This window comes from Contarinia nasturtii, unplaced genomic scaffold (assembly GCF_009176525.2).
Source record: "Contarinia nasturtii isolate CC-2019 unplaced genomic scaffold, AAFC_CNas_1.1 Cnas_scaffold_1964, whole genome shotgun sequence".
NCBI classification, from domain to species: domain Eukaryota; kingdom Metazoa; phylum Arthropoda; class Insecta; order Diptera; family Cecidomyiidae; genus Contarinia; species Contarinia nasturtii.
In genome coordinates, this window is record NW_022199294.1 from 1225934 (window position 1) to 1251665 (window position 25732).

Genomic DNA, 25732 nt, shown 5'->3' on the forward strand with positions numbered 1-25732 from the left:
AAGTTTTGATGACTTTGAATTGTTATTCAATGTAAGTATTTCCCACAAACTTAACATTGACGTACAACAATCAATAATTTACAATTATCGTATTACATTTTTTTTACTTTGTCATTAATAATACATAGAGACCGTAATTTCATTCGCTGACTAGCATTTGTCCATGTGTGAAAGAACTGAGCAACGCGATAGTAGCTCAGTCTTATTTCCCCACCGTGTGTGCTTAAATATGTAAACACAAAATCGGGTTACGTGTTGTTACTTATACATGCACACGCATACAAAGACGAAACGTCAAACGAACAGTATCAGAATAAAGAATCAGTAAAACTGTTCACCGGGAGTAAAAACATCAAAACGTCTTGCTTTTAGGTAAAAAAAAAATTGGAAAAAGACAAAATCAAACGAAGACGTCAAAAAGAAAAGATGAAAATACATTAAAATCAAGATGTTTTCGGTATTGGGTTCACTAAACTACTGGTTTGTGTAAGTAAACAGCGTTAAAACACGATTTCATGTATTTCACAACAACACACTAATGATGTTTTTTCAAAATTTGTAAATTGCAGTGCAAAAATCGTTTTGCTTTTGATCTTCATACTGTTAATCAGTATTGTTGCTTCGGTGTTTGTTCTGCGAAAGCATATTTTAAATAAGAAATTCAAATCGAATGGTCAACAAGATATTTTACAAGTGGGAATATTTCATCCGTATTGCAATGCTGGCGGAGGTGGTGAACGGGTGCTATGGTGTGCAGTTCGGGCTCTACAGCATAAATATGGCAGTAAAATTCACATCAAAATCTATACCGGCGATACAAATGTCAGTGCCGAGGAAATATTGCGAAATGTGAAAAGAGTCTTTAATTTTGTGTTAGATGAGACTAATATCGATTTTGTTTTCTTACGAAAACGGTATTGGGTCGAAGCTGAACGTTATCCGCACTTTACACTTTTGCTACAAAGTCTTGGTTCAATGGTTTTGGGAGTGGAAGCACTTTTACAGTACCAACCGGATATTTATATCGATACAATGGGCTACGCATTCACTTATCCAATTTTTCGATACCTTGGCGATTGCAAAGTCGGTTCCTATACGCATTATCCAATCGTTAGCACGGATATGTTGAGACGTGTCAAAAAACGCGTTTCTGCTCACAACAATCAAAGCTATGTGACGAAAAATCCATTTTTAACATGGCTCAAACTCACTTACTACCGCATTTTTGCTAAGGTAAGTGACCGACAGTTTATTTTTAGATTCAATTACAAGAATAAAATGCGTTTCTATTTAATTACAGATGTACGGATGCGTTGGTCGTTCGGCGTTAACCGTCATGGTTAATTCATCGTGGACTGAAAAACATATTTTAGATTTGTGGCAGATACCATTTAAGACGCATCGCGTCTATCCACCGTGTGAGGTGTCGCATTTGAAGAATTTGGAGCACATTGAATCAGATAAAATTATAATTATGTCCGTTGGCCAATTTCGACCGGAAAAAGATCATCCACTGCAATTGCAAGCAATGTATGAACTACGAACCTTGCTCGGAAAGGATGAAGCACTCTGGGAAAAGGTATATAGTCTTGAATTTCTGCACGCTATGGAATTTTGCTAATTGGTAAAAATTACAGCTAAAACTAGTGATAATCGGATCGTGCCGTGGCAAAGAAGACGAAGAACGTAAGAAGAGCATGGAAGATTTGACAAAGCATTTGTCTTTGGAGAACTCGGTTGAAATTAAAGCCAATATCTCTTATGCCGAACTAATACAAAATTATAAAATGGCATCGATCGGCTTGCACACAATGTGGAATGAACATTTTGGCATTGGAGTCGTCGAATGTATGGCAGCTGGTCTAATCACTGTTGCACATAGGTATGCTATTTTTTGAACGAATTTGAATTACTCAGAACAGAGAGCTGTTATTGGAATCGGACAAGTGTAGGCACTGCGGTGCTAATAAAACCTTTGGCTCAGAAATGAATGAGTAAGAAGAAACATTCCATTACAGATCAGGAGGACCATTAATGGATATCATCGAAACATCCGAAGGTAGTCAGACTGGTTATTTGGCAACTGATGACCAGGAATATGCAAATTGTATCGCCAACATCCTTTATAACACCGAAGAAGAGAATCAAACCATTCGAAATGCTGCCAGGTTTGTTTCATGCTCTTTAGTCATGATTTTAGCGTGAAAATGCCTTTATTTTTTTATTCGCAGAGCTTCTTCTGATCGATTCTCGGAGGAAGAATTTCATAATAACTTTTTGCATGCAACTTCCTTGCTGTTTAATGACTGATTTGAGCAATCATAGCAATTGTTATTTGATCGAAGATCAATAAATTCGTGTTTAGAGACTGCGTTAGCTTGAAAATATTCACCAAAAAACAACCAATAAATGCGCAACGATTTTTCTTCATTAGATTTTAGATTTATTGAGAAAAATGCCTTTGTTTAATTGTAAATACATATTAATTAAATATAATTATCAAAATATTGCTTGCAAAAATAAAAAAAAACTTATCAAAAATTCAAGTTACATCTTTCTGTTCACTGAAGACAAGCTTTCAATTTATAAACTGTGCATTTCGAATATAATAAGTCTCAAGATTACATTTGGAATGCAGTTAATAATTTAAATATACATACAATTATCAATTAACACTAGAATATACATACGATTGACACTTAATAGGCATTATAAAAGGCCACCCATCTGCTTTTGATAATGTTATTGTTTCGAATGTTTTGATCTATGTTGTAAGTACACTTGACACAACTTATATCATATAAGCATTTCAACAATTTGACAATTTTATAACAGGATTTTTGTACAATTTCGTCATATATAAAAAAGGATGTTCAGTAGAAAAATGTTTCTAAATTTTTTTATTCAGAGCTGCTATAGGCATCGCGGAGGTGCAGACACTTTTTATCATGGTCAACAAGTGCTGCTTTTTCTTGTATATAGACTCGGCAATCATATGGAACGCTGGGCAACAGTATCCGTATTTATTGCAAATTCTGCACTGAGTTGTTGATCATAGCTGCTTGTGTAAAATTTACAATATACATACACAGAACCGGAGTCAGTCCTATGCAATAATTCGTTCGACGATGTCGTTTTGTAAAATTTACTGACATCAAATATACAGGCTTAAATACAATACTGTTGTTCAACGATATGAAATAAGGGCGGACACTCACAAGTTACTGCACTTCTCCGGTGATTTACAACTCTGCTTATATCTTTGGATAAAATGGTCTAAAATGAGTTGTTGTTCGTCGAAATGCATCTTAAAACTATTGGATAAATGCTTATAAATTTGTGTGTACACTTATCGGATTAAATTTGTATGAAATAGGAGATTCTTTTGTTATAAATATGCAATTGTAAATGTTATCTAAATCAATCTCAGTTTTACTCCAAACACGACATGTAAATTTTAATGAGCCGTATTAATGTAGGTCATTTCATCGCCCCAGCACTCCGCGCTGGATAGTGGTTGTTTTGAGCAACACGATTTTTGCAGTAAATACGTCACGTGCTGTTGTCGAAGCACGCAAATGTACAAAACTAGCGGCGCCTGAATTGCACTTATCGTTAAATTGATGTAGAACATGCCTTCGTTTTCAATCCGCGAAACGAGAGATAGAACCCATGATATTGCTAACAGCAGTAATAATAATGCAAACATGATAAAACTGAAAATGGAGCGCAAAAATTATAGATAAGATAATAATGTAAACATGTTGCAAATAAAATTAATAGATAATTAAACAACAATATTATTTACTTGGACTTGAGTTTATGGTGAATTCGGCCGTACGACGCATTCAAACGATTGCTCAGATAATTGTGTGTTGATACATAAAAATAAATATTTAAACCGATCGCAATGCAATTTGATACACAAAATACCAATATGGCCAATAAACCTAATCAAAGGATGAAATAAAATCGAATAAATAACAAACCGAATTGAAGAAATGTATCCACTTTTAAACGCAAAATTACCTATGGCCTCCGTATCATCAATCGCATGGTTTTGCTTTGGTTCAGTGATTTCGAGGAAGATATGGGCAAATGTGGCCAGCGATGCCATACACACCGTACAACCCCACGCATAAAATGAGTACCAGCAATATTTTTTTCCATCCGTAACACGAAGAAATACGTTTCGAGATCGGAACGTTTTCCAAATGAAATAACCCAAACTGCTGAGCCAGAAGAACGTTGCCATCATACTCACTTCCGCCAAAATATCTGCGGACACAATGAAATTAATTTTGATTTTTTGAGGATGTCAGACACCACAAAAGTCTGAGTATGAAACTTACCTAAAAGCAAGAAATTGAAGTGATTTCGGAACTCAGTGAAAATGCGCATAAGATTGGTCACCTGGCCTACAATCAAGCAGCAAGTGATAGTGGTAACAATATTCCCTACCAGATCTCTGTAAAATAGTTTAGAAGTTTATATGAAATACTATTAATTTTCTTAAGCAAGGGAGACTTTCATACCTCAGCGATGGAACGACGAAATAACAAATTCCAACGACCAGAAGTATTGTGATTGAAATACCATGGCACACGGGATTTACCACTTTTCTCAACAAAAACTCTGTATTTGCCCAATCACTTTGTTTTTCGGGCGCGCAAACCATTGCGAATTCCGATGGATTTTCGATTGATTTTTCACCTTTTTTTGATATGGCCTAAGAAATGAGATCCAAATGAAATAAAATTTGTTTGTTTGATCAATTTTATCTTCGTTCTACATTTGATATCAAATCTATTATATAAATGGGTCAGTGTGAAATGATTTGTGTGTTATTGAATTTATTTCTTCTGAAATGGTCGATTTTCGGACATAGTATTTAGTAAATATGTACACACCTTATCCATACAATATTGGCCTTGTGGATAGTCGTGAAGCATGATCTCTTCCAATTTATCGCTATCACTGATGAATGCATCGCCCACATCATCTTCTGGCTTTTGAATGAAGTGACGTAATGTGCCGTCTGGTAGTAAAGCTAAACGATCACGGCTCTGTTAAATTATGGAAAACAGTAGCATCTTAATATCACATGTTAAATGTCGTTTTTTATTGCTCATAAATCACAAAGAGACGAGTGAGTCATGAGTCACAAATGTATCTGTTTTTTATAATTTGCAAATTGGCTTGTTCACTAATTAATTGTACATACCCCTGGATAATAATAAATTGGCCATACTTGTGTTTGACTACACGCCGGAAGGCCGATCGCAAACCAAAATCCACCAGGCACTTGTGCATTTGCTTTACCATCGTATCCGGTGAAGATCGGTGACCATTTTTCTGAATAATACAAAAGCAAAAATAAAAAAATGTAAAATTGACACACACTTTTTTGCAACATTTCATAATTTTATTTGATTAAATAATTATCTGCCGAATTTAATTGGTACCTTCGTTTGATTCTTTCGCGTCTACACACGACAAACCAACGAGAATCTCATTTGGTTCACAACACTTATTAATACGAACCGATCCATTATGTGAATCGAGGCGGAAAGATCGACAATGTTGACACAACACCAACAAAACGATCAATGAAATGGTCAACTTAATATAAAACATTTTGCAACGAATGCAATTTTTAACATAATATCCAGTAAAAATGATAAAAACTCATGGAATGTTCATTAAAACTAAAACCAGACCGGATACACTATCAGTATATACAATACACCTTATATGCTACGACCGATCAATATAAATCAAAACAAAATGTACACGTTTACTACTAATAACATCCATTCAGTCTCACAGATCAACTATACTATAAATGATTTGTTCACATAAAATTTTCAAATGAGATGCAAAGTAAATGTATCGAAACAAAAAGTCGTCAAAAATGAGTAACAGATAAAATCGATTACTGTCTCGATTTCGCGTCCAAAATGCACAACTCAAGCAATAGAACAGTAATGCGTGATGTATATGCGAATATCTATGGAAAACGAACTAAAACAGAGATGACATTTAATATATTTAATTCACAATAATGCCGATATGCAACAAACTGACTGAATGAGTGAAACTAACCTGAAAAACAATGCACTTGAGAAAAAAAAAACAGGTAACATTATATTTTGATCTTTAATTAAAGCGAATGTTTTGATTTTTAATTAAATTGTTTTAAAAACAATTTACGATTTGTTTACACCAACAATCCATTAAAGTAATGATCAATGTAAAACAAGACGGGTGAATGCATACAGTGAACGCACCCATTGCGGTTAGTTTTACTTTTCAATGTCAAATGGTATTACATGAGTTCTGTCGCACACATAAAACGTCACATTTTTCAACAGCATTATTTTGTTTCAAACAGCACGCCGTAGTTTTTTTGTTAGTCAGAGTAGAAAAAAAATACCTTTCAAATAAAATTACATTTAAACAATTCTCGAGTCCATTTTACATCATAAAGTGTGAAAAAACGTAATTTCAGTCACAGTCAACATAACATTTGTTGTTTCAACGTAAAAAAAAATTGGTGTAAAATAAAAAGGTGCAAAAGAATACTCGAAAGAAACGATGGCAAAACGGCGACCAGATCATCAGCTAACACAAAACAATTGGGATGATGAGCTTGAAAAAGACGAAGTCGGTGAATTTCAAAAAGCCGACGAAAACGAGATGAAAAATCGTGTGATTCGAAAAGTAAAACGTCGTCCCCGTACCGATGAAGTCGATTCAAATGAAGTGAAACCAGTGTCGGTATTTTCGGGCTTCTCATTGATATCAAATAAATCAACACTCGGTGGTGGTGGTGAAGATGTAGCTGCGTCCGTCTCAAAGCCGTTGTTCAGTTTTGGCAATAGTTTTTCATCGCAGCAACCGGCGGGCGTGGCATCAAGTGTCTCTGCGTTCGGTACCATGCCATCATTTAATGCGCAAGCAAAAGTTGATGACACCAAATCAACGGAATTTATAAAAAAATTGAAGAATTTGAATGATGCTGTATTGAAATGCATTAAAGGTCACATTGACAGTGGCAATGCTTGCATTCTGACGCCAATTTTCAAGGATTATGAAAAATATGTAAAGGATTTGGAAGACGAAAAAGAAAAAAATGCAACGCCAACTGCACCATCACCAGCAAAAACAAATCACGTAAACAGCTCCGTATCGGCAGCATCAGCATCATTTTCATTCTCATTCAACGCACCAAAAACCGTGGCCGATACAAAAACCGAAAATTCAACATTGAATACAGCATCGCCAGTTGCAACGGCACTAACACAAAGCACATCAGCTGCACCGATGTTCTCATTTGGTAAGACATCGGCGACACCATTCGGTGGATCATCGTCAGGATTTTCATTTTCGAGTGCCATTCAAACAACCAACAAACCGGCTGAAAATGACAAAAAAACTGATGGTACAAATGGCAACGGTGAAAATGCCGAAGACGAAGATGATGAACCGCCAAAAGTGGAATTCAAACCGGTTGTCGAAGATGAAAGCATCTATTCAAAGCGATGCAAGGTATTTGTTAAGGATGATGGTGACTATAAGGACCGTGGCACCGGAACATTGTATCTAAAGAATGTGAAAGACGACAAAGTTCAGCTGATTGTTCGAGCCGACACGAATTTGGGCAACATTTTACTTAACATTATACTGTCGTCCGCAATTCCTGCAAAACGTCTCAAAAACAACGTCGTTCTTGTATGCATACCAACGCCAGATTCGGAACCGAAACCAAGATCCGTACTCGTTCGTGTCAAAACTGAAGATGATGCCAAGGAATTACTCGAAACCATTGAACAACATCAAAATTAACTTTAAAATATCTACTCATTATTCGTTTATCTCTTTGAACATTTTTGAGTTTTCAGACAAAGAAACAGATTTTTTTTTCTTGTTAAATTAATTTTGGTTAATAAATAATAAAGAAAAACTCAATTCAATATTTTTCACCGCAAATGTTGTGTTTTTTGCCATTTTTTTAATTTATAATTAACAGTTAGAAAATGCACTTTTGTGAATGGATTTTTCATTATTATACCAATTGAAAGAAAAAACATAGTGTGTTTATTGAATGTGAGGTAACTCTAAATAGAAAGCAATAATTATAAGAATAGTAGATGTGGAGTGATGCCTAAACTCTACAATTTATTTTGTTGAATTGATCCGATCCCAGAGATATTTTCCTGCTGCTATGATTGAGCGCAGAAATTGGGCCATTTTTCAATTGGTCGATATAAATTGATTTTGCGATCGTAGTATACTATTTTCAGAACGAACGTATTCATCGCATATTTTGTCCATATCCAAATCCGCATTCAGTACCAAAACCTGGAATACAAGAAAATAGCATCGTTGAAATTGCTGTACGCTTCAATTTTTGAGAGAAAAAGAACATACCGGGGCTGGGCGATATTTGCGTCCGTGAATGAGCCAGTCTTCATGCAAATCGTGCAATTGTTTCAAGTAATCCAAGCTAACCGAAGTTTCTTCGCTGCGTCCACGAACTTTCATACGTTCGTACACAACTTCGGGAGTCGTTTGCAAATACACTGAAACGTTGAAACAAAAAAAAATCACGCATTACAAATGAGGCATACATTTTTCGTGCTAAAGAGATTTTTCATGCAAATTTCTTATCAAAATAATCCAATTAGTTTGAAGTGTTGATTTCAACGGAAAATTACCTATTAAATCAGCCTGAATGTGAACATTATCGTTAATATAATTATACCATTCTTGCATGATATTATACATTCCTTTGTGTAGTGTATTATTTGCCAGCATTGCTTCGACAAAACAGTATCTGGAATTTTTTGAAATAAACAAAATGAAAAGCAAATGTAAACAAGTGTAAGCACAGCGAAAAGAAGAGAACAAAATGCAAACCTAGCACTATAAAGTGATCGTTCCATTAGTTTGACTCGTTTGTTTGTTTGTTCTGTATGCGTTTGCAACATCGTCAGCGTCACATATGTCTGGAAGGGAAATGCCCATTTGTGACTTTCTTTGTAGTGTAGCTCCTGTGAATTTGTTGAAGTATAAAAAAAGAAATGTTCATTACGTTATCTAAATACTATTGATTTCGAAACCGCCTAGTGAATGAAGAAAAAAAAAAATAGGTCGACCAAATTGAGTAATGCGTCAATTTTTGGCGCCAAAAAGTACCCAAAACATACGTTGGACTAAAAGAAAATCGTATAAATACTTGAAATATGTTACCAAAAGATTGAAGCCATCAACGTTACGCCACTTTTCAACTGGTTCGGTGTATAGACGAACATCGTCGTACTTTTTGAAATGATTCAGAAAAGTTGTCTTGCCAGCACCAATGTTACCTTCGATGAACACGGTAAATGGTGCCTTTCGTGGTGATGATAATTTTGGAATTGACTTCAATATCTTTGACATGATTTTATAGTATTTGAAATCGATGTGAATTACGATGCAATTTACAAAAAACAATTTTTTTTTCACAAGACACGACAAATGATTTCTATTTAACACACAACTCGACGCGTTGATATTTACAATGAAAATTATAGTTCTTTACTGAGAGGGTTATGCTAATCATATGTGCTTGCTAGTTGCAGGAATACCAGTTGTGATGAAATTGCGCCGTTTTTGACAAGTCAGTTGTGAATGTTTGTTGTTTTTCATTCGGAAAGGGTGCGTTCGTGTTTTGTCGCATGTGTTGTTTCGAATTTCGTATTTCGAACTATGAATTCTGGTAATATTTGAATTTAACGTTCGAAAGGTTTGCAAACGACATAAAAGCCATGAAGTTTTGATTGAAATTGTGATTGAAGTAATATAAACTACGACATATCATCTTTGTGAATTGAAACATGAAAAATGGAATTGAAACTGAAAATTGAAAAGAGAAACGAAGAGAAAGGGATTTGAGAAAAAAAAGGAAACACAAGAGAATCCCAAACAAATTCCAATTCATTTTGCATATTGCATTAAATGTTTGGTTTATTTGATCAAATAAAGTTTATCTGTTCGCTTACAAGAAAAAGTTTAGAAATATTGTCTCTCGTTTCGAAGTCTATCTATGCCATCGTCATAAATCCGTCTCGGAATGAACATGTGCAATTTATTTTTATGCAAACAATTTCCATCACATTAAATTTTCTCCCACAGAGAGAGAGAGAGAGAGGGAGAGGGAAAGACAGGGAAAAACTCACATTTGAATGATAGAAAACTTTGTTTGACCACACAAACACACATGTCGTCTGACCAGCTTAAATATTTACATATAGAGAACTCATTCCGACAAATTGATGGAGAAATTCTTGCACACTTGTGGAGAGAAAAGAGAAATAAAAACCGACAGGCAATTTCCTCGATACACAAAAGTTATTCTTTCAAAACAAACAAATTGTGTTAAAAAAACTTTAGGGAAATTTTTTTTATGACTAAACCTTTTTTCCATGTTCACGCTCATAAAAGATTCGGCGAGAGAAACGGTACAAGTATGATTATCATTTCGTTTCTCCAATTTGCTTTCAGTAATTTTTTTCTCTTCATATTATAAAAATGGTTGAGTGTGTCAGCCTTCATATCATTGACGATGATGAAAAAGAGCCGACGACATAGTATATATTGATGAGCATTGAAATATAAACATGAAAATTTGCTCACATTATCATTATTATTGGCATATTTTGAATTGCTGTGGCCCATTAAAATACAATTTGTTCATTTTTCATTCGCTTCCATGTACTCGAAACCGTTGAATATTTCATAACATGCAGAGAGAAAGCGAATGAGTGAGCAAGAAAAAGATACGTTCGCCGTTCATATCGGCATTAGAGGCTTTTATCATAATTTTGCAGTGGATTTGTTTCTTTTGCGTTCTTCTAGCGCATGCCGTGCCATTTTTACCATATCAAAACTAGTTATAGTTTTCAAGTCTCAAAGGATGGCCACCGACCGATATAACAAGTGTGTTAAAGATAAAAAGAATATGTATATATAAAAAAGGATTGAACGACAGGCTAAATTGGATGAGCGAATGTTTCGGTTCGGTTCGGTTCACATTGGCAAGCACAAATGGCATTGATAATATCAATTGAATTGTGATATATATATTCGATACGGCACATGTTGTTTCAACAATGCCGTTGTTGCAGTGTACTTTCTCGAGTTCGATTCGATAGTGTGTGCTTGCAAAAGCGATCAGCTCATGCTTTCGCACTCGCTTTCGCATGCCACACAATATTATGACCATGGAAGGACATGCGCAAAACGCGTGTAATCCGTTACGTTAAAGCGTTAGCCATTCATTCCCCTGATAAATTTGTTCCTTCTTTCTTTTTCTTTCTGCCATTATTCAGCGTGCTTTTCGGTCTCTCATTGAGCTTGCGAGAATACAGAGGCAACCAAAAAAAAGAAGAAGAGAAGAACACGAGTAAATGGTTGCTGGTTGTTCGCTTAGCGTTCTCATTTCTTGGCACTTTTTCGGGCTCTTGAGCTTTGATTAACTCGTCTCTATTGCAAGCCACATCGCACCATAAGTACGTTTAAACTTGAGAATTTGGCACCAAACGCGCAACGAGCACAACGAGTGTCAGTGCATGTTGTAAGTGTTTTCACGGAAAAATAATTCCTTTTTTTTTCATTTCACTGGTTTTCAATAAATATAAATATACAGTGTGTGAGTGTTTGGTGTGTGAGTTATTTTTCTTTCGGTTTTCATCATTTTTCCTTCCATCCTCAATTGCCGAGCAGCCAGAACAACAATTTCATCAAGAAAATAAAGGGCTAAAAAATTCAAAATAATAATCAGACGAAAATAATTGGTCTGTTATGTGTATGTGATTGTGTGTTTGCCATAAAATCGCCTTTAACATATTATCGTAATTATCATTATAATTTCGGGGTTTTTATTTACGCTTTCCAGAACCGAATACAATGTTTCATCGAAACGTTGCGATAAATTTGTATACTCTTTTTTTTGCTGCTGCTTACAGTGCGTCTTTCGATTTGGTTACATGTGTTTTAATGTGCTGTGTGACGCCAATGATTAAGAGTTGGAAAATATTATAAAAAAACGTATTTTTTTTTGTAATCGCTTTCGTTTCGAAATCAAGGGAAATTCTGCACGAATAACGGAAACCACATAAAAATAATGAATGAACGAAGCGAAAAGTCTAAAGCATACATGTCAAAACCGTCAAGCGAAAAGAAAATTGAGGAACAAAATTTGAAGGAAAAAAAACGACGTAAATAGGTCTTTGGCATGTGAGATTTAACGGTGAAATGTGCGTGAACGTGTGCACTTGAATTCAATTTGCATAATAATGAATTACGTGCCCTAGAAATTTTTACTTTGGTAAATTTTCACCGTTTCGCTATTTTCACCCGTTCCAACGCAATTTCTCCGTGAAAAATCAACCAAAATCGATGCAAAAATGTGAAACAACCAATTTTCAGCTTTTTCTCTCTCTTGCACGTCCCACTTTTTTTCATACTCTCATTTTAACATTTTACGGGCATTTGCTGCATACGTGAGACTTAAGTTGCCAGTGTAAAACGATCACATCGCATAAAAAGGAAGTATAGGTCCGGGTTAGAGAGAATTTTCTCTTCATAGTATCACACTTTCACGTTGCTTGTTTCGCTAAAACATTCATGAATCATTCTATTTTTTTTTGTTTCGGGGCGCATGAAAAAGTGTGCATAAAAGACGACATTAGACTAATCGCTTTTCATCTTTGTAAATGAGAAATTGAATACTTTTTCGAGAGTAATGCTTTGTCAGCTCTCATATTTTTCATCTTTTGTTTTCGATAAACGTGAATCGAACAAAAGTTGCAAATACCAAAGGCAATACACGACGAACGACGCGAAATAAAATAGCAAAGAGCTAGAGAAGAAGAGAAAAAAAAACGGGTGACAACGTCTGCAATGAATAGTGTAACGCGACCGTGTGTGGTATATTTTAGCTCGGGGCAACGAGCAAATCATGTATTGAGTATCTCCTCCGCAAAAGTGTGTGGCATGATAAGCTAAATGTAAATTTTTAGCTGAAAGGTTGTGTGTTGTTTGCTGATAGTCTGCGGATGTTGGCTGCTCTATCGCGTGCACCGGGATGTGTACACACTATAACATTTCGATTGTGTGTTCATAAAGTCTAGTTTCATGCGGATATTCGTCCTTTCTCTGTCTTTACTTCTATCTATCTCTCTCTCACACTTTCGGTCGTGCTTCCTCCCCAGTCGCTGCGATGCCAAAAGTTATAAGCGTGTATCGTTGAATGTAGTGTTTGTGATGCTGTCAAAACGGTGTTGCTACCACTGTTGGTTGCCATCCATTGCTGTTGATTTTCTTGTTGTGTGGATTCAATGTTACACATTTCTAAGAAAACTTTGTCTCGTGGAATGGTAAAATTCTAGTTCACACTGGTTTCTTTTACTGCCCGAAGTTACACGTTTTTCCACATTTTCGTATCCAAGAAGAGTGAGAGAGAGAAGAATAAAGCCGTTCTACTGTATACTCTGTACGCCACAAACACACAAGAGTATGGCGCGTTGTGTATGATGGTACCCACACATATTCGCAGCCACTGAGTCTGGGCCATTGTGCTAGCATTCCAGAAAAACGCCCATCTATTGCTTTTCCACTGTCATACAATACAACACACTATTAACGCAAACTCTCATTTGTGTGTTTCGCTTTGTCGCTGTGCTTTGGCCGTGTGCCGATCGCAATGAATTTGCTGTTGTTCCGCTATGAAGCAAATTGATGATGCATCAAAGCACGAACATTGAATACAAATAAATTAAATCTCGACTCGTCTTTCGCTCATTCATCGCCAACACTTCACGTTCCATTCGGCATACAAACCCATTCAATATAATCTAAATGTAAATGATAGCGCAGTAATGGCAATTTAACTCATTATTATTTATTGTTTATTTGTTGAATACCAAGAAACAAACAATGAAACAATCGCTTTTTATTACCTTTTCGTTTTCCACTCATTTTTGCCACCCCATCTAAAGCTCTCACTCCCGAGCTCTCTGTTTCTCTCCGTCGACGCGATTGTATATGTGTGTATGACGCCAGATTTGTGCTATTCATTTCAAAATGGAAATGCAGAAAGTCATAACAAAACAATAGTAAAGCAAATACCCACATAAAGTCCAAGTTTAAAATTACAGCTTACAGGTAACAGTTTGTAACAGATGAATTGGGTGATAGAGATACAAAGGGATGAGCGAGATTTTATGACGCAGCGCATTTCACGAGAAACGTGTACGTAATGTTTTAAAAGCGTCTAACAATCGTCGATTTGAGATTTACACACACTCAACAAATTCATTGATTGCGAATGAATGGAATTTCTCACTGTGATTCGTGCATGTTATCCGCTTCTTCGAACTGGATAATACGGAATGTTTTTGAATGGTAAAATGATGAAGCGCAATTGAATTATCGGATTGTGAATGCGTGTGTGCTTTTGTTTTTATATGTATAATGTACATAATAATGGGGTTGCTTGATGGGGCAACGAACTACTGATTTTGAAATAATGATTGTTTGAAAATTGCTTTTGCGAATTTCCAATGGCATTGATAGCACAATATAGGAAAGCATATTTTCTCTATCACAACCTCCTCCCAATCTTTCTGGGCTCTCCTCTGATTCGAACGATAATTGGTTTCATTATTTGCGATTTTTTTCTGTTATTGTAATACATCAACCGACGAGTTTTCAGTTAACGAGAAACCAATCCAACGACCAGTATGTGGCTAAAACAAAACATACAGCAACTAAAATGACTTTGGTGTATTGTTGCATTGTTGGTGTGCTCATTCATTTTGTTCACAGTCAATGCATCATCGCATTATTTTCAGCATCAATTGACTTAATTCCATATATATTTGTTCACTCTATTTATGCTTTGAAATTCAATTTCAGGGATCTCATCTCAGTATGAATTCACAATAACGATAGAAGGTCGCATCGTACGCCAAACAACAATAATAATAAAAACAACAAAAAGAAAAGCAGAACACCGAAAATACCACAACAACGTAGAGAATAAGTGTAGTGTAAAACCACCAAACAAGAACAAAAAACTTATAGTAATAATTGAATTGCTGTGATATCATTAAAACAAAATCGTCTAAATAGAGATTTAAACAATATTTTGTATGAATCCGAAAGAGAAAATATAAGCTGCATTAAAAAAAGCAAACATCGTAGAAAAAACGACATCCAAGGATTCCCGGGCCGAAGTTACGGTGAGCACACGCTAAAGTAAATCGAGCGAAATAGCAAACATTCAGGAACACACATTGGACATATAAAAAATATCGCAAAAAAAATTCGAATTAGAATATACATAAAAAAACTTGAACAAAAACGAAACAAAGAGGAGAAAATAAAATAAAAGAATAACAGTAAAAAGTATAATATTCAGCAAAAGCTTCAGGAGAGACAATAAACGCAGCACGAGAGCGATAGATATTCACGCCAGAATTTAAAGGGAAAAGCAGTGTTATTGTTAAATCGTCGAGCTTTGCTCGAAAGAGAATAAAAGTCATAAAATACAGCGAACGAAATGGGCAAGAAAAACTCGAAGCTAAAGCAAGATACGATCGACAGATTGACAACTGATACCTACTGTAAGTATAACATTGATGGATTCATTTAGTGTAGCGACTGTACAAAAAACAACATTCCTCTTTTTTCCTTTTTCCATCAATTCAATAACACTCTTTGTATCATATTTTCCCTTGGTTTGGTTTGTTTCATACTCTCAATTCAGTTCTGTTGTTTTTTTTTACTTTTTATTTTCGTTGATTCTCGATTACCTTTATAGAGTGATGTAGTTATACAATAATATCGGATACACATATACACATACACACATATATATACAGATACACCACACATTACATTGCATATTCATTCAGCCATATGTTGCCATTTTATAAAACCGTGTTCATCCATAGTTTGAATGTTGTAGGTTGTACAAAGTGAAAACCATGTTTTTTATCAGCTTAACCAAAGCAAGCAAGCAAACAGCAGAGTGGCAATGCAGCAACAAGAGGATAGGAATAACACTAATTTAATTTGATTTTCGTTCCTCAATTTATATTCATCCTTTTGATTACATACACATCACACCGAACATTATTCAATTTTCCATGTTCCTCGCGTTACTGTCATTCTACACCATTTATCCATCCACTCCACCTCTTCTGGTTTTATTTTTTCTTCTTTTTTTTTCTTTACTTTAATAACGAGTGTGCTATCAGCATATTCTCTCAGTGAATTTTTCAATATTTCAATATTCTATCATGAATATCACTATATTCAATCGGTTCTATTTTTATGCTGTGTGTATATTTTTTTATGTTATTGTCGTTCGTCTCGCCACGGCAAAATTCGATCAAAATGAATTCTCGTTTATTGAAAAACGAATTGTGCAAATTCATGTAAATTTGATTAATTTATTATTTCACATTTTACCGCATTGACATTCACCACATTGCACAGAGCGTAATATTTAAAAAAATCGAACACAACAACATCGGTATCCACATGCTTTTTTTCCCGGTTAATTTATTAAATACACTATGGGAACAATTCAATTTTAGACTAGCTGTTTGCTTATCACTTATAAAATTCATTTTCTCCACATAACTCTCTCGCTTTCTCTATCTTTCTCTATTTCATTTTCTATTCTATTTAATATAATGCCATTCTGAAATTTTGTATTTTTCAATGATTTTATAAATGTGTATATTATTTCCTGATTTTCCACAGTCACAGAGAAAGAAATAAGACAATGGTAAGTAGTAAAACGAATGGAAATTATTGAAAATTGGATATAATCAAATCGAAATCAAATAGTGCCAACAATTTTCAACAAAACTATGCAAATATACACATCGAACCCACAAAAAAAAACGTCGTCTACTTTTATTTGAAACACTCACAGACAAAAAGAAAAACCAAACCGATTTCTTAGACAGATAGACAGACCCCCAAATGAATTATAGCCAAATAGTGAAAAATAGTGTTTGTATAGATAAAATGAAAATCGTGTTTAAGCCAGAATCATGATGCAAAAGCGCCGATATTATGGTGAATTCCCAGCCAACCTCCATGTTAAACATACATAAAATGCCAAAAACCATAACCCACCAAAAACAAAACTATAAATAGACGATAGCATGGTGTGTCTTTTTTGGGAATTAGGCGAATTTCAATGCGATTTTTATTGATGAATTATTTAGCGTAGCTTCTAGCCGAGTTGGCCAAATCTGAATTGAAATGGAATACGCGTCAATATGCTTTTAGGTATATATCACGAGTGGCGCGCCATTATTCATGCACGTCAATATGCCAGACCACAAATCCATTTCGATTGAGACTTGACTTGCGACCCTTTTTATCTCTTCAACAACATTTGTAAATAGTTATTTGAATCTTTGGATACACTTTTACATGAGCATTAATTCAGATTGACTTTGTCGAAATAATTACCCTTTCGAATCCCAGTCAATCTTAATTGATTTGTGTAATTACGATTCAATGCCTTTTTGTAGCAGTTTCAATTATATCTATATCCTTTTCGGTTTATTTTCTTACGTTTCATAGCATAGAAACTCTCTATTAGAGAGAATCTAGCATAAATATAAATAATTATGTACATAGTGGAGAGAATTCATGAATATTGAAGTAGATTTAAACTGTAATTACTGAAATGTCCAGCACTTGAAATGTGGATTTTTGGTTGTTTTTAAACTCGCGGAATTTTTTAATTTGATGACATATATAGAGCGAAGAAATACGAATCATTGTGTTTTGCTATATATGAAGATTGACAAAACTGATTAATCGCCCACAATTTACTTCAATATTCAAGAATATCCATGTATAGATAAAAATAATATTTTTTTAAAACTATACAAACACTTTTATTGCCATGGCTTTCACATTAGCCACATTTTTAATAGACAGATTGATATGGCAATACATTTTTCAAATTAACATGCCAACGTGCTTAAATATTATTCATGAATTATTTGATCGATTTCCATCAGACTAATTGAACATTTGAATTTTTAAGGTATAAGGGATTTTTAAAAGACTGCCCGAATGGTTTACTAACAGAGCAAGTACGTTAAAATTATTATTCTCCAAATTGTTGACACATTTATAATTAACTATTACTTCCAACCCAGTTTTTTCTGTGGTCGATTACAATAATCGATTTTAATTCGACCGTTTAATTGATGGATATGTTTCATTTTATTGGATTCGTTGCAGGGTTTCATTAAAATTTACAAACAATTCTTCCCACAAGGTGATCCAAGCAAGTTTGCGTCATTGGTATTTCGGGTGTTCGATGAAAACAATGTAAGCAATTTTACTTACCACTACCTTGGTGCACATTTAACTCATGGGCCATATAAAAAGTCCATTAATAATGGTACGGTTGGTTTTCTTTCATTTTTCTTTACATCTATCATTCAATGCCGTGTGTGGTACATCCAACGCTAAACTCAAAGGATGGGTCGATCGAATTCGAAGAATTCATTCGGGCACTTTCAGTAACATCTCGTGGAAATCTCGATGAAAAACTGCATTGTAAGTATTTTGTTTCTCGTTTTTCCATCATTTTTATATGTTTTTCCCTTCTGCCGTTGTTGATGCTGTTGACTATGCCAACATATATGCTCTTCATTCCCATTTCCATTTAACCAAAAATTTCATATTGATAGGAGCGGCGGCATTTTTGTATTATCCAATCCCTTTTTTGTTTGTTTTGCACACACACACACACACAAAATTGAGCCATAAAATGTGTAACAAAATGTTGCAATTTCCAACTTCGTCTGTCCAACAACTCAATTTATTTTTATGTACTACTTATTCAAAACTTCCTATCTTCGAAGACTAAAAAGAAACATGGCCATTTGCTGCGTGTACGATATTCGTATCATAATTCGAAATTCCTCCGATAGCGTGCAATTTCGATGTTACCGTTTATTCTTCTTACGTTGTTGGTTTTTTTTTTGGCAAGACATAAATTACCCTGATAAAAGCCAGACCATTCACACAATTTTTGTCTATTTTTTTCATGACTCTCTCTCTCTCTCTCTCTCTCTTCCACACACCCGCACATAAATGTACCGAATATAAAACCGGCGTAAAATTACAGGGGCATTCAGACTTTATGATGTGGACAATGATGGGTTCATAACACGAGACGAAATGTATAATATCGTTGACGCAATTTATCAGATGGTGGTAAGTGAAATAATGTCTTAAAATCCATTGTACACAAACAACGCATCGTGTGACACATTACATTGCAATTTTGAGGCACATTCCATTGATAAAATGAATGTTGCCATCTGAAAAAGTAAAAAAAAAACACCACAACAATGCCAAAACATATGTATGTTTGTTTGCCTATGGATAAATGTCACACATAAATTGCTATGAATGCTAATCGATATTGTGATGTGAATTTTTCAAACTACCAGGGTCAGCAACCACAGTCTGAAGATGAAAATACACCGCAAAAGCGAGTCGATAAAATTTTCGATCAAATGGATAAGAAACACGACGACAAATTGACGCTGGAAGAATTCCGAGATGGCAGCAAAGCGGATCCACGAATCGTTCAAGCACTTTCGTTGGGTGGTGATTAATGGTAAAATGTGGGTTTTCAATTAATTAACTCTTTCGCTTGTAAGGCATGCCCATTTATAAAACCGAATTGTGGTGAATTCTAAAGGTTTCCCTAACTATTTCTCTCTCTCTTTCTCTCTCTCTATCTATCTCTTTCTTTCTATTTTATCAATTTGCAAAATGGCAGGAAACATCATTGTTTGCGTGGGCTGCTTAACATCATTCTAAAGACGCAGACGATGACTTGAGCAACAATAACCACTGAATAAGACTAACAAACATTCAACAACAAGTATTGTGACAGTGAATATATAAACATAGCCTTTTTTAAAAGTATTTAAATGAAGATGAAAAAAAAAATGAAGAAAAACTCAAAATGTTCAACGTTACATTTTGCGTATACGCTCGCGATTTTTGTTCCATATTATTTTCACAATTTTTCTTTTCGAACCGAACAGAAACACGAATTTGTTAATTGGTATTTGAATATTCTGTGCCATGTTTTATGCAACATCCATTATAATCTATATTTGGCGCAAACAATTTCGGCTAATTTTGGTTACAATGTTATCAAGCATTGTATTTTGTTCAAATAATAAATCGTGTCTGATATTGAATCGGTAATGAATTGATAATATGGTCAATTAAAGCAGAATGTATTCTTTATTTTACATGCGATAACACAAAAAAAATGTTGACAAAAAATAGAAAAACACTCCGAAAGCAAACCGAAGACAAATAAACTAAAAATAAAAAAAAAAACATGTTTTTATGTAACAATATGCAATTAGAATTTATATATTTACATTATATTTACATTGAAAAGTGTTGAATAAAACCAAAAATAAAACGTTATTAATTAAGATTGACGACGGGATGAACGGTGAATAGGATTTTGCTCAGTCAATTGAAATGAAATGAAGGGAAACCGTCAGTAGAAGTCGGTTTGTTTATTATTTTCAATTGAATTTATGAGGAACATGGAACATTCTATTCGGTTTTGTTGGTTGTTAACCGTTTGATTGTTATTTTGTAGAGGCCACTTCCGGCATACACATACAAATACACAGAAGAAATATTGCACGATTGTTAAAGAGAGAAAACAAAATTTGACTATTAAATATGGCGGCAACGCATTTTGTTCATATGTTGCAAACAAACACAAACACATACAAAAACAAAAAACACATACGCAAAAATATAACAATTGTTAACAGTGTAAATCACATAGACATTTTTTGCTCAATGTTCAGATTCATGAAACAAAATTCTTCCTGCTTATGATGACCTTAAACTTGCATGCTATCACCAAATAAAAACAAACAAAAAAAATCAAATATATTATACATATATTTTGAATTAGTGCTACAACAAAAACATTTTATAGCTTACGCGTAGACGATTTATTCACTTCTTTGATTCGAACAAAACATTGTGCACAATTACATGATTAATAAAACAAAACGAACAGAGCACACGTGTACGCATCTTAGGTTAAAAAAAAGAATTGGTTGTTCGATTGGACTTTAGAAAAAAACCGATGGTCATTTGACTGTTTTGCTGAAAAAAAAGGGAACTTGAAATTTCACTTAACTCAAGTCTTGAATTGCGAGATGAGAAATCAACCATTGATATCGATTGTCATCAAAATAAATGAGCAAGCATTTATTGCTGGCAAAATGGAAGACGAATGAAGAAAACTCACATTTTCTCTTTATCAAATATGATTTTCGACAATTTGAGAGTACAAATGTGCATATTTTTGTTGTGTTGCTCCCGGATCAGAAACGGTTGTGCTTTTTTAAAGTCCCATCGTTTTGCCATGTAAGAATTATACAAAGCAATACTATTTTCAATTTATTTTAGCTAGTAATTGTAGTGGTTTTATGTAAATACTATCACAATCTAATAACATTGATCCAACAGGTTGACAATTTGATAAACATTTTCGAATAAAACAAACACATTCAATTTTAATAAAACTAAATATTATACATTATAAATACGTCTCAACCGATGAGGAGAAAAGATAAAAACAAAAAAAAAATCTAAAAAAATACTTTATAACTCTCACATATTATGTGTCACATCGATCAAAAATTAATTTGACTTTTCCAAGCGGTTCAAAATTTGCATCTCCGCTTGAACTGTAATTTCATTAATATGTATGGTTTGAAAACATCATCGATAGACGACCTGATGGTATTCTGTAAAGTGAATTATTGTCATTTGGAAATGTGATGCTTAAAATAAACTCATATTTCTGAATTCGGTATTCACTGCACATCACATTTTACTTAATGAATTAGCATCGTTCCTCACTAAATTTGATTAAAGTGAAAATGCATGACAGAAAATTTGAATGATGAACTATTTAGCAAAAATACAAAAAGTCAATCGAATTGTCTACAGACAATATATATGGATTTTGTCATCTGGAATATTTCAGCTCATCTGGATGACGTTAGGCGATGACACGGAGTGAAGACAATAGTAATAAGATTGGTATAGGTATAAAAATACTACCATAACTATAACAATCACTTCTATTGTTTTCACTCCGTATCATCGTCTAACGTCATCCAGATGAGCTGAAATATAAATTCAAATCAAATATATTGTCTGATTGTGTTTTAGCGGTGAAATGTCTCTATCACACAATTTCACACTTGTGAACAAAAAAATTACCGCTAAACTTTACTATTGAATTTTCAACATACGTCACAGCAAGAAAAAAAAAACAATTACCCGAACGATGACATCGTTGTCAATCTATTTATTGTGCTCTACAAATATAATTCATGCTTGCCGTCTGAAATTCTGTGAGTGTGCATGTGCATTTGGCAAAAGTGGCTTCATCTTCCCTTGCATACACGCCCAAACTCATAAAACCACAATGACATGTCACTCGCTTAGCAAGCCATATTTATAAATAACATTTATAATTTCATAAAAATGGAATGAATATTAAACTTATGAAAAGAAATCTTAAATTTTACTTAACAATTCAAACGCCTAAATACTTATAAAAACTAAACAAAAAAATAAATAAAAAACAAACAAAAAAAAAACTTATTATAAAATTAAATATGCAATTTGAGTGATATTGATCTCAAATTGATCTATTATTATTACGTATACACTAAAAGGCTATTAACTAAATTTAGTTTTACTAATGCTATATTCTGCAATTCTTTGGGGAAAAATGAGATACTAGCATTTTTTGATAAAATTAGCGATGACAACAACAACAACAAAAACATGAAAAAAGTACAATCAAAGTATTTATTTTTAAGAGATAAAAAAGCTCAAATGTCCCCAATTTGATTCACATGAATAATTACGGTGTATATTTCCTTTTGAAGTGAAAAGACAGACATTAATCACAGCTGTTTGCATTTTATTTGCCAATGCATTTGTTTCCGTTCCAAAAATTAAATTGTGATAAAGAAAAAAAATATGCTGAGAAAAAGATAGCAACAAACTAACGCCCAGCTGGAGCGTATTTGACTCCCATACGACAAAAAATAAATGTGTCCATGCACACAAACACACCACACCACAAAGACGGTTTTCATGAGAAAAGCGGCCCATTTCTCTCCATTAGGTTTTAAATTTGCTGGATTATGATAATTACCAATTACGGACGGTGCTGTCTTCGCACAATCTATTAACTTAATTAGTTTTTCAAAAGTTAAAATATGATCCGAATCACTTCATTGGGATTTTAAATGATTAATTTTTATGATTGACGGAGGAGAATAAAAAAATGAGCAAAATGAAAATATTAGATGAATTACATAAGAAACGTATATTTTATAAAATATTCTAAAAAGCCTTCAAAATTGTAGCGAACAATTGAGCAAGAGAAAGAGAGAGAGAGAGAGAGAGAGAGAGAGAGAAGGAGGGAGAAAGAGAAAAATTGTCTTGATTTTGCTTCGCATTGAATTTGGTTTCGTTCGTTTCCTGACAAGCGGAACCGTCTATGTCAGATTGTTACGGAAAAGTTTCAAGGATAAACATGACCCATGTAATTTCCCACGTGAACCGGTGAAATTTAATTCAACGTGAAGGTAAAAAAAATAGGAAAAAGAAGAAGTAGAAAAACAAACACCATTACGGTATCTGGTTGCCTTTTGATTTTACATTATGTGCGTCAAGAATTTGTTAAATTTTATAAAAAACATGGGATTATCTTTTTTTTTTGTCTTCATTTCGCAACACAAATCACAGTGATTAGCTACCAAAGTTGTCAATAAATCATTCGTTCTGAATGAACCGAGTAATTTTCTCTCTGAATTTGACGTGTAAATTACGTTCATGAATTTCGTGTCCCTTTTCACGCGACAAGTTTAAAACTCGATGGATTCTGATCGGAAAATCCGTTAAACGCGAGGAGAGAGAGACATAAATAGAAATTAGTGTTGACAGCTCTTTCACTCAACGTCCTCACACCCCAATAAAAGCAATTCTAGATTAAGAAATGATGTTGAATTAATTGGCTTTTTTCGTTGTATTACGTTGATCTTTGCTCATTTACGTTTAAATTTTATATGACTCTTTTAGTCTGAATTGTACACATTATGCCCGTACGCTTTTCATCTCACACCTAATTGATATATGGAAGTTGATTTATTAACAATTTACCGGAATCAAACTTGAAATTTCGATTAATGAGGCCAATCGTAATGCATTCATTTGTAATTTGAATAAGGAAATGATATCCGTGTTACATTACATTCAAATCATTTAACATTTCAAATAAATAAAGAAGAAGAATATAACACATGCTTGCGTTGACAAGAGATAATCAACAACCGATAGGCCCGCGACGAAATATGTCAAGGTATATTATAAATTTTATCTAGATATCAATGAGTGAGAAAATACCATTCAAGTTACATAAATGTTTTATACAGAATACAAATACAAAACAAAAATGAATCAACTTTCACATAACGAAATACAAAACTTACACATTCATAAGGAAAAAAAACTATTCAAAATAAAACAAAACAAAAATCGAAAAACGCTTCTCTTTGAACACATGTCCATTTAATTTGGAACAATTCATGCGCTACGGCGACAAACTGATAAACAACATATTTTTCGGCACTTTGGCTGCAACCAATTAAAAACGAAACGATATATGTAATGTTAATGATGACACATCCATACACAAACACACAAACACACATACATTCTATCAAACTATGAAAAAGTTACCGAAATAATATGAAAAGAAAACTAATAAAATATATGGAAAAAAGTTATTACAAGAATATTAATAAAATGATAATAAAAATGAATTGTTAATAAGCCGACCTCACTCCAGACATATACGACTTAACTGACTCGAATTAAAAACAGAACCGAAAACAAAACACGAGACGCACGCTGTGAATGAATGTGAATGAAGCACCAATTCGATTTTTGTCTCATTCTATCGCAACACCATAAAAAATAAAAGAAACATCTATATAAACAACAACAAGAAAATACAAACAATGAAAAACATTCAAATACATATACACAAAGACATATGAAGAGGAATAAACCCCAAAAAATCATACCGAAAATACACAAATTATTATTTAAATACAATTAAAGGCAATAAATTCATGTTTTTGCATTGCTTATACAAAACAAATAAAGAAAGGAAGAAAGAAAAACAAATAAAAGCGATCGTTGTTTATTTGCAGTTCGACAAATGACTGTCGACTTCATGAATGTTCAATTTTCTTTTTCAGCACAATGTTGTTGCTTCGATTGTGCTGTTACTGCCCTATTGATGTCGACGATAAGGACGACGATGACGACGAAAAGCATGCAGAAAATGCTTGTCGGTAAATTGGAAATAATAATCAAATGGTTGCAGAGGTATAACGCGAATGGATAACACCGATTCTCATACCTGAGCAAAAATGTGCACGCTTTCGCCCGCCAAATGAATAATTTATATACGAACGAATTTTATAGCGTAATTCAATCTTCGATTATTCAGATATTTTTCGATGGGAAATGATTTGAT

General features: G+C 33.9%; 5 protein-coding genes across 8 annotated transcripts; 3 read left to right on the forward strand and 2 right to left on the reverse strand.

Annotated features, from left to right (window-relative positions):
* Window positions 1-290: 290 nt before the first annotated feature.
* Window positions 291-2399, forward strand: LOC116347600 (GDP-Man:Man(3)GlcNAc(2)-PP-Dol alpha-1,2-mannosyltransferase). The gene is made up of 6 exons (XM_031778261.1): window positions 291-486; window positions 570-1233; window positions 1301-1579; window positions 1638-1882; window positions 2019-2168; window positions 2232-2399. The coding sequence occupies exons 1-6, from the start codon at window positions 449-451 to the stop codon at window positions 2308-2310; spliced, it is 1455 nt and encodes a 484-aa protein (XP_031634121.1). The 5' UTR covers window positions 291-448; the 3' UTR covers window positions 2311-2399.
* Window positions 2400-2463: 64 nt separating this feature from the next.
* Window positions 2464-5995, reverse strand: LOC116347601 (probable G-protein coupled receptor Mth-like 5). The gene is made up of 8 exons (XM_031778262.1): window positions 5466-5995; window positions 5225-5355; window positions 4911-5066; window positions 4536-4729; window positions 4353-4468; window positions 4030-4278; window positions 3809-3950; window positions 2464-3716 (listed from the first exon to the last, which is right to left on the reverse strand). Exons 1-8 carry the CDS (start codon window positions 5635-5637, stop codon window positions 3458-3460), a joined length of 1419 nt encoding a protein of 472 aa, XP_031634122.1. The 5' UTR covers window positions 5638-5995; the 3' UTR covers window positions 2464-3457.
* Window positions 5996-6349: 354 nt separating this feature from the next.
* LOC116347603 (nuclear pore complex protein Nup50) lies at window positions 6350-7983 on the forward strand. The gene has a single exon (XM_031778265.1). It carries the CDS (start codon window positions 6598-6600, stop codon window positions 7846-7848), a length of 1251 nt encoding a protein of 416 aa, XP_031634125.1. The 5' UTR covers window positions 6350-6597; the 3' UTR covers window positions 7849-7983.
* Window positions 7984-8045: 62 nt separating this feature from the next.
* On the reverse strand, window positions 8046-9640 carry LOC116347604 (deoxynucleoside kinase-like). Its single transcript, XM_031778266.1, has 5 exons — window positions 9256-9640; window positions 8923-9056; window positions 8721-8839; window positions 8434-8585; window positions 8046-8364 (listed from the first exon to the last, which is right to left on the reverse strand). Exons 1-5 carry the CDS (start codon window positions 9442-9444, stop codon window positions 8257-8259), a joined length of 702 nt encoding a protein of 233 aa, XP_031634126.1. The 5' UTR covers window positions 9445-9640; the 3' UTR covers window positions 8046-8256.
* Window positions 9641-11395: 1755 nt separating this feature from the next.
* Window positions 11396-25358, forward strand: LOC116347561 (frequenin-1). Of its 4 annotated transcripts, none has more exons than XM_031778202.1 (9): window positions 11396-11706; window positions 14965-15674; window positions 16822-16846; window positions 18131-18179; window positions 18331-18420; window positions 18573-18651; window positions 19226-19314; window positions 19554-19730; window positions 19889-25358. In XM_031778202.1, the coding sequence occupies exons 2-8, from the start codon at window positions 15611-15613 to the stop codon at window positions 19719-19721; spliced, it is 564 nt and encodes a 187-aa protein (XP_031634062.1). In that variant the 5' UTR covers window positions 11396-11706; window positions 14965-15610; the 3' UTR covers window positions 19722-19730; window positions 19889-25358. The 4 variants fall into 4 exon arrangements, with proteins under 4 accessions (XP_031634062.1, XP_031634059.1, XP_031634060.1 ...); XM_031778199.1 differs by having other exon boundaries at window positions 11396-11620; XM_031778200.1 differs by having other exon boundaries at window positions 11620-11710.
* The last annotated feature ends 374 nt before the right edge of the window (window positions 25359-25732 follow it).